Raw genomic sequence first — 10,000 nt, forward strand, 5'->3', positions numbered from 1 at the left:
TTCTTTCTTTTACATTGCTAATAAGATTGACAAATGATGTAAACTCATATTTTTTTTTTCTATTTAAGTGTGTCATGTATGTGTGTATGTATTTGAGTGAGTACTGCTCTATAATTAACAAAAAAATAAATCATAAGGAATGAAATCAAAACATCTAATACTACAAGAGATACTTCATGGACTCTCACTTATCATTTGTGCGTTCAGAAGCTCCAAAGTGCCGACGTTTTGCCATTACTCTTTATTTTTAACTGAGCCTCTTGAGAGTCCACTTACTTTTAAATCAAAGGGAATTACAAAAACAGTCCCAAGAATTAAGTCTACATGCCTAGTGATCTCAGTCCCCCCTCCCCTCCCACACAAAAAAGAAGGCAGAAATGACAAGGAAGAGATAAATTAACAGAAAAAATTGGCATACAAATGCGAGCATCAGCATGCATTCAATGCATATACATATACATACATCCATATGTGCGTATATGCAAGTGTGGATGTATTTATGTATGTACACACACACAAGCATGCGCACATGCACGCCCACAGACACACACACATGCACGCACGCACGCACGCACACACGCACACACGCACACACACACACAAAGCATATGCCCATAAGTATATATACATAATAATATATATAAATATATACCTATGTTATCATTAACCCTCTCTCGATGGGTGGTACACCATGGGTACCGCGCATTCAAGGCCCGTTCGCAGGGTGCCAGCATACGGCGTCGATTATTTAATTGATTTAGGCCTATGTGTTCAAGAGCCCCGGCATTACAACTTGTAAGGCTGGAATGCCCCCGGCATGAATGGGTTAACTATATCTATTGATTCATATCTCTACTACAACTTTTTCATAAATAAATAAGTAAAAGAAAACTTTACTTTTCCTTTTAGCATCTAAAGTGTAACTTAACTACATCTTTTCATGATAACATATTTCCTAAAAGGGGTAGGAAATAGCAAACCTACATTTATATCTCATTATCATTTCTTCCCTAAAAATAATAATCATTTCTTCCAAAAGAATAACTGTCAATGGCATTTTATAATTCTATGGTCCCTTTTTCCATCTTTATTACGTATCTGTTCCTATTTCCATGATCTTGTAATTTATCTATCATCCTCTTCTAAGACAGCAAAATGCATCTTTTTCCTTTTCTTTAATTTCTGATCATAATTACATTGCAAATAGTTATCTACCTGAACTTACTCTTCTGCATTTGAAAATTGTATATCTAAGTAGTTTAAAATAACTAATAAAATCACAGATATGGATATCTATATCCCTTATCCATTATTTATTTTTCAAATCATCAACTTTTTCCTCCATATTTTGATGCATACATTTTTATTTTCTAAATACCAAAAACAGGAGAGAGGAAAGGAATAACAGAGAGAAAGAGAGAGAGGGTAAGATAGGATATACATTATTTCCAATATAGTCCTCTGCCACTTATCATTCAGTCACACCTCAACTTACTTCACATGAATAATTCCAACTCAAAAATACAAAACTAAAACATTTCCATTCTGCAAAATAACAGTATAACCCAGATATATCCAAGGTTCACAGTTAACCCTAAAATATTAATAATACCAAATAAATGACATTCACCTTAAGAACCTGACAAAAACCTCTTTTTCCTTTTTCTTGCATAGCTTTTAATGCTGATACAAGATATGAATTTCTAAAAAAAAGGAAGCAAGAGAGTAAAACAAGTGTGTGATGAAACACTTTAAAAGATAAGGAGTGAGAAGACATTATGAAAACTTATCTTTTTGAGAAGTCTCCCTATTGAGGCATATTAAGAACCTTTCTGCCTTAAAAAGAAAAAAAGAAAAGAAAAAGAACAAAATCCTGAGTAAAACATCCACAAATATGCTGTTATTACAACACACAAACCCAAGTTTTTTTATATTATATATATATTTTCATTTCACTCTCTCCTAATATGAACAATCATTCACCTCAATTGAGCACAATCTAGAGTAAGTCACTTGACAGTTAATTGCATTAACATCCATGCTGAATATAGCAAATGGATGTCATAAATACAAATAAATATAAAGCCAGAATCTTTAGATCAATCAACCATCAAAATTGAGTGTGTGTATGTGTGCGTGTGTGTGTGTTGTTGTTGTCTCTGTACATATATATATCCATGTGTGCATGTTCAAATGTGTGCCTCTGTTTAATAACTAAAACAAGACTGTAAGATAAGGTCTCTATTACAATGGATAAGACCTGAGTATCAGCTTCATGCAGACTCGACCACTGAGAAGTCACCTATCATCCTAATCTTGATGACTGTGTCCATTCCAGTTGGTCACAGTGACTGCCTCACTGCGAGTCCTTCTGTGTATAGACAGGTGTTGCTTCAACCCGTTCTGGTCATTCGAGTTCTTGTGCTGCTTGCTCTCAGCTTCCTGGTTCAAAACGTGCTGGTCATAGGTGCTCATGGTTACATCTGTTTCCAGGTTGTCCTTCACCTGTTGGTTTATGGGGTATTCTCATTATCACTACTAATATCAATATTGTGATCATCATCATCAAAATTATTTTTCCCGTTATCATGATTATTTCCTATCATCATTTATCATTTCCTACAATGATTTATCATTGTCACCATATCAATATAAACATATTTTTTTCATATCATAACTAATATCAATTATTATTACTAATATTGATATCACTACCATCATTCTAACTATCATTACTATTATTTAATACTACCTATATTAGTATTACCATCATCTACATCATAATCATAATCTTATTTATCATTATTAGTATCATCATCATCATCATCACCTTTACCAATATCATAATCATTATCAGCTGCCTTTGTTGTAATTTTAGAAACATTTATCTAAGTAATAGTATTCATACTACCTGCAAATATATCAATATCACACTTAATGGTTTCAATACCAGTGCTCAGCAATGTATTCATCTGCAGTACTGGATTTAGAAAACTTGTGACAGGCTGATTCACACTTAATCATTTGTCTACTAGGGCTAAAGGGACTATCACACTAGCACTTTTTCTGCCTGTGTCTACCACCATTTTCACTCTATCAACCCAAATCATCATGCTCCAATACCATACTTCTACAAGTCTGGTAAATAGCTGACACTTATGTCAAGGATAAAACACTGGTTGGGTTTTAGGGGGGCTTGGTATTAGTCCTCCTGGGTTGTCTTAGCTATATTCTTGCCTCTCGAAAAAAGTTTGACCTGACTGTTCCACAGGCACCTTCCACCACTCTTCCCTACCCTATCCAACCTGCCTCCAGCCTACTCCTCCTCCCACTCAATAATTTAAGACTTTTGGTAACTATTCTAAACTTTGTTGTTTTGCTGCTCAGCAACCACTTGAATACCATCACAAGAAAAATATTTTTTGATGTGCAAAATCAATCTCTCAAATTCAAGGAATTACTGTTGATGAGATATGAAAATTTGGGAATTATTACAGATGGGGCGGATAAGGTCCAGCTGAGAAATTACATAATATTTGCCTGTTGGAGCCGGTTGACGTGATAGCACATATTGTGGTTTTCGTGTCAGATGCCCAGGATGAGCTATGAGGGGAAGCCGCGCGCTCAGGTAGAGCGAGCGGGCAGCCCAGGCTCGCGGCTTGTGCGTCCGAGAATCTCGAGGCGTTAGGCTTATGCGTTCAAGAACCCCAGTATTGCAACCGCACAAAGCCGGAACAGCCCCGGCGTGAATGGGTTAAAGATACCGTGTCCCTTTTTCAGCCTAGGGAATATTTCCTCATCAAAACACACCTACACCATTAGCGAGACATCCTACAAAATTTTGACGTCCTATCTTGATTCTAATTCATTGTATGAACCCAAATATAAAAGTAACCAGAAAGTTATCCAGGGCCTCATTTGTGCTTGTAAGCAGTTGCCTTGTTAATTTCAACTCATATATAATACCAAGGACCATATTGATGAAATAAGTAATCTGACACAAATAACCAAAAGTGAATTTCCCCCTCATCTGGTGCTTTGGGCATACGCACATAAAATGACTTTGCTGTACATTGTATCATGTGGGAATAGAGGGTTGGCTATTCATCATTTTAACTGTGTTTGACACATCTAATAAAATGTGATAAATACCCCCTCCATGTCCTGTCTATAAAATGTACACCCACATGGGTCTACTGCCTCAGTATTTTTTTCATGGGGCAGATGAGGTCTTCACCAGTTTTAGTCAGATGTGTCATAATACTACAAAAAATCATAAACATCCCTCCACCATTTGACATAAGATGTGCCATGATGTAAGAGTATTTTATTATAATACACATAAGACTATGGGCTGGGTGGTAGAATTAATCATCAATTTTGACAAAAAACATTATTAGGAAATCTAAAGTTTGCAGCACTGACAGGTGGCAGTGCATGCAGCATGAGATAGACTCCCAGTGTCCTAGACACATTACTTGGTGTCTGTCTTACAAAATTAACTACATTCCAGATGGTATTACTAGAGTGAAACAGACTAGTAAATGTTAAAATTGGAAAGGAACATTCAAATCAATGACTATAAAATAGTTTGTTCCCATTGAAAAACTTTATATCATGAACATACAAAGACACACTAAGCACTCCAATAAATCAAATCAATTGGAGAACACTGAATACAAACCTTTGTGGGAGGGAACTTCGTGATGAAGAAGTTGGCCACAATGCAAAAAGTCTTGCTGACTAAAGGCACACAAATGGACTGGTGGACCATGGCTGCCAAGCGATAGTTAGGCCCATAGAAGGGATCACTGATGGCTGGGCAGAGCATGTTATTCAAGTTGACCTGAGAAGCCTGAGAGAAAAGGGAAAGAAAATAAGAACATATGATTTTTGAAGTGTTGAAAAGCAAGAACCAAGGAAATAGATTCTTATATATTAATAAGAATAAACTACATACTGAATCTATATGTTAACATGTAAGCAATCAAAAGTCGTCGCTCCCCTTCATCAATGACAGTATCACAGACAATTAAATCAAACAAATCCACCTACCATGGCTATGATCTGCAGAGGTAAAAAGTGATAGATCAGAAGAATCCCTAAAGACATCACTGTCCAGCTCATGTCCCAGGGGCTCTCCACAGTGTACACGCCTATCAATGGAGAGAGAAGACTTTATTTAATATGTGCGTCTTCTGGATCTCTTGTAGAATTAAAAACTGTCGGGTTAAATCCACCTGTCACTTTCAATGAATACAACAAAAAACATTAACTGACAGTAGTAATTGTAACCTTTGTTAAGACATGATGCTTTTTAGAAATTATTTGAAAGATATCATTCAGTGTTTACTCAGATTAATTTCACATTCATTTTGTCCTCTTCAGTAAAAATGTCCTCTCCAATTACTATTAAACCAAGACATCTGAAACTGATATTCCATATTCAACTTCTTTTAAACTTTCTCTAAGCTTGACACTACCAATTATGTGATTATCACTGATAACTACGAAAGCAGGTATGACTTTGGGCATATATTTTTTTATTTTCATTTTGCATATATCTACTTTCATGACAATCCATTAAATATCTCCACATATATCTCTTTACTAAATACAAACTAACAAAGGTAAAGAAATTAAAAATGTGCAGCAGAGAATGTATAATAAGAGCTGGAAGAAAAGACTGATATATAAGTAGAATTACAAATTATATTTTTCATTTTTCCTGTTTGGTTCAAGGTGGATTTATGTCACTAGTTATCTCACTATGTAAAGCTTGTCATTAACACTTTTCTTACTTTCAATCAGTGACCACTTATCATACAAGATATTCTCTTTCTTTGTGTTCTTTTGTATTGATGCTTCTATACTTCTTGAAACCACCGTTCTGTATCAGGTATTGAAAGTCTAAACTGCAATCCTTTTCAAATATATAGCTGTAAAGTGCTACATTAATACTGATGCATGATGTATAATAATATCCACATTTTGTAGGGTGTCAAGTGCTTAGTTTCATGGAAGCACTGTCAGCAATGTAATGGCCTTACATTTGTGCAACCGCATAACAGCTACAACATTGTTTTAAAGAGCTTCAAGGATGTATTTTGTTTCTCCAATGCAATATATGTGTGCAACTTCACCCACAGCCAATCATATACAGCTCTAAATGGTCTAAATCCTTGTAGTCCAAATAGTGATATACATACAAAGACATGTCTAGGAATGCAGTCATAAATGCAATATAATTTTTATGTGTGTATACAAACAGAAATAACCAAAAAACAATGCTTTAGCAATACATTCAATAATATGCAATCAAAAATTATAATTTCTTTTTGTTCTTTAACACAATTCTTCACGCAAATGTTAGCACTTATATATATATTTTTTTTTTCATAAAAAGGGGATTTTCATATTCATTCTGTTTAATTTTTCAAATAATATGCAAGTGTCAATTTTTCACAAGATTTCTAAATAAAATCAGTAAATTTACCACCAAGGCAGGAAACAGGCTAAAGAAATAAAGTTTCATCACTTATAAAATACCCTTTGGCCATGTTCCTAGTTCAAACCACTAGAGGAGGAGGAGGAGGAGGAGGAGGAGGAGGAGGAGGAGGAGAGAGAGAAAGAGGGAGAGGAGAGAGAGAGAGAGAGAGAGAGAGAGAGAGAGAGAGAGAGAGAGAGAGAGAGAGAGAGAGAGAGAGAGAGAGAGAGAGAGAGAGAGAGAGAGAGAGAGAGAGAGAAGGAGAGAGAGAGAGAGAGGGAGAGAGAGAGAGAGAGAGGAGAGAGAGGAGAGAGAGGAGGAGGGAGAGGGAGGGAGGGAGGGAGAGAGAGAGAGAGAGAGGGAGAGAGAGAGAGAGAGAGAGAGAGAGAGAGAGAGAGAGAGAGAGAGAGAGAGAGAGAGAGAGAGAGAGAGAGAGAGAGAGAGAAATCATCATCATATTTAGATCTCACTCATTTGAATGATTTGTCCGATTTCCTTATCGTAAAGACTTTGCAGGTACATGTTTTCTACTGAAATGGACAACAAACATTTACACCCCATTTTGTGGGATACAGGATGTTGGTTTAAAAAGGAAATATGTATAGCTTAAAAAATAGTAAACCTGGTATTTATAATTACATGTAAATGCACAATATCTTTTTTAAAACTCTCTCTTCATATCTTTGTTTGATGAGCAAGAAAATATAAGATATTTTTCATATACTGTAAAATGATAGGGTGCAAACTTAATTAAAAGGAAAATTCATATGAAAATACTTCTAATTGCAATAATAATGGTGAAACCTAACTTTCCAAAACTGGACACAATCAACAACTCCGGAATATTTTTCTAGCAACATTAGATGTTCAATATTAGATAATTCATAAATTGACATAACATCATCCTACATTATGAATTCCTGTAGGTAAGGTTATATGATAAAAATGGAAATCATAAGGATGATAACTAGAATTGGGAAGTGCTGACAACACTTTTTGACTTCAAATAGTATCCTATTTCAAAATTCCCTTACTGATATATACATACCAATTACTGCAACCGCTAGGAAGATAGTCCTAAAACTATTGGCTATACCTCTTGTCCAATAGAATAGCAGTTAGAATAATCAAAATTAAAATAAAGTTAACTAAAAATGAGTAATTTCACAAGCCAAGTCAAACTATTTGATAGTTCAATCATAAAATCTACATCAATATACTGATCTTCTGATGATTGTACAATGGTACTCACTGCCTTGTGGATTCATCCTGTTACATTTCATAATACAAAATATTTTCATATATTCTAACCTAATTTCAACATGTGAATTCTGAATGTAAAGACAATTTCAAAATGCCAGTGAGAGGGATAACTTACAATTAAGCTTATCTAATTTAACTGCTTTCATAATTATTTAGAGACAGATTAAGTATAACTAAAGCAATAAATTAAAAATAACTGCAAAATGGATATGCATATTTGAGATGATTATAACATTCAAAGCCAGTGAAATTATGAACCTTGAATACAGATCACAAGTTTGGTGGTTTGACATGATATAAGACGTTGCATAGAATTAGAAGAAATTAAAAATAAGAAAAAAATGCCATGCAAAACTGCCAATGAAAAAATCATTAATTGATTAACAGTTCATAAATTTTAAAGATTTTTTCTTTTAACATATTAGAAATACAATAATTGAATTATGCTTTTATCCATACCCAATGTAAGACATACCCTTCAAGCAATGGAATTTAAAAGCATTATAGTGTAACTCATAAAAATCATATATTCCTCTGGCATTCACAAATCAACAAACACCAAAAGAACAACAACATCCCTTATCAATTCATATATAAATTAAAGGTGCAAATAATCACAATCATTCTTTAATCACAAAGGAGTTTTTGTGTTTTCATGCAATTTAGGATTCATAACATTATTCACCTTTCATTGGTTACTCTGATTAACACTGTCACCTCCTTTATGTCAAACTTTCTCTTTGCCTCAAGAGTTAGTCGTCCTATGTGAGGGCTTTCAGCGGAGGATTCACACTGAACGAGTTCGCTCGCACATAAACCAGTTGAAGGAAGAGCATGAAAACATATGATTATGCCATAATTGTAAGTTCCCTGCTTTTTTTTGTCGTTTTGTTGATAAGGCATTTACATAAGTGTTTAATCTGCCTAGAAGCATGTTCAGTATAATACTGGTTGTTAGGCTTTTTATGCATTTTGCTACTCCATCTCTCCTTACTTTTGCTAAATGTCTCTTAGCAAACACACCTTCTGCCCACTTTCTTTTCCTTTTATTCCTTCTGCAATATTCTACTGTAATGATTCCTCTCTTGCATTTCCTTTGTCTTTGTTCATTTTAGTCTTGACATCTTCTCTACTACTCCTTAGCTCTGATCTTCACTGCTAAAACCCCTTGTATTACTTTAGTTTCCTTTTCCTCATTCACTTCTCTTCCTTTCTTTCTTTACTTCTCTTATTCCACCTCTTCCTAACCTTTCATGAACTTTACCACTTTTTCTGCCCTTCTTTCCTTTACTTTACTTGAATAGCACAGCCTATTGTACATTTTCCTAGTCAACCTCTAAAACTGCATCATCTTTAAGCCAACAGTACCAAACAATTTGTCTACTTCACTACTCACATCTCTCTTCCCTCTTCATCATATGCTTTTTATATTCAGAACACTTAAATTTCAGAGCTTGTTTAATATCATATAATTGAAATCCAAAACAACTCTGCAAAAATATAGTACTTACATTAATGATCATAAGCATAACCATTAAAAAATTAAAATACTGATAATAATGATAATAATAGCAGTGCAACAGCAGTGCCATTCAACTAAAGTACTGCCAGTACTTGTACAGTATCATACTGTCTTGTGGTCATGTGGCAAACCAGTAAGTGAGCAGTGCGGTGGGTATGGTTTGCAATGTCACAACTGTGTGTGTAACACTGTAGTAATGTAGCTGTGGATACTTTGCTTTTCTCATCATCTTTCGATAGTGAGCCCATGCATGTTGTGCTGCCTTTGAAATGCTGCCAGCGTCATAGACCGCCCGTCCTGAGAGGCAGTTAGGTCGGTAGGTGCACCGTCCGCAATGGGTTAACTGGTACAAGTTCTTCATACTATACTCATTCAGTGTGACTATTGGTTAGGAAATTATCATACAGAACATTAAACATTACTTTGTGTAATATTACTAAGGCCATAATATTTTCTTAGTGCTGTCACCAAAAAAACTAGAAACTACACTATACTACACTGGCAACACGGCAACATACTGCAAATCTTTGGTATCTTAAATCGTTCTTATCTATGCACCAAATAGTATGAGCTTACCACTACCACTAGGAAAATGGCTCCAAAACTGCTGGCAGTACCTCCAGTGTTAATGGTCCCAAAATATTTGGTGTACCATTAGCTGTACTTAAGAAGTACCAGTGGTACTACTGCCAGTACTTTTACCAGTGGTTACTGCCCACCTATTAACA

The 10,000-nt window shown here is 35.0% G+C and overlaps 1 protein-coding gene across 2 annotated transcripts in view; it reads right to left on the reverse strand.

Moving 5' to 3' along the window:
* Positions 1 to 10,000, reverse strand: part of LOC122263594 (transmembrane protein 164) — a 17,624-nt gene that overhangs the window by 30 nt on the left and 7,594 nt on the right. For both annotated transcript variants that reach the window (XM_043032112.2, XM_043032111.2), the window contains exons 6-8: positions 5,056 to 5,156; positions 4,685 to 4,855; positions 1 to 2,505 (exon numbers count right to left, since the gene is read on the reverse strand). The exon at positions 1 to 2,505 is cut by the window's left edge and continues 30 nt beyond it. In XM_043032112.2, the coding sequence (XP_042888046.1) occupies positions 2,311 to 2,505; positions 4,685 to 4,855; positions 5,056 to 5,156 (467 nt within the window). In that variant the 3' untranslated portion in view covers positions 1 to 2,310. The remainder of the gene's footprint in view (positions 2,506 to 4,684; positions 4,856 to 5,055; positions 5,157 to 10,000) is intronic.

This window comes from Penaeus japonicus, unplaced genomic scaffold, assembly GCF_977035675.1.
Source record: "Penaeus japonicus unplaced genomic scaffold, GWHDUDI00000001_assembly GWHDUDI00000015, whole genome shotgun sequence".
Taxonomy (NCBI): Eukaryota; Metazoa; Arthropoda; class Malacostraca; order Decapoda; family Penaeidae; genus Penaeus; species Penaeus japonicus.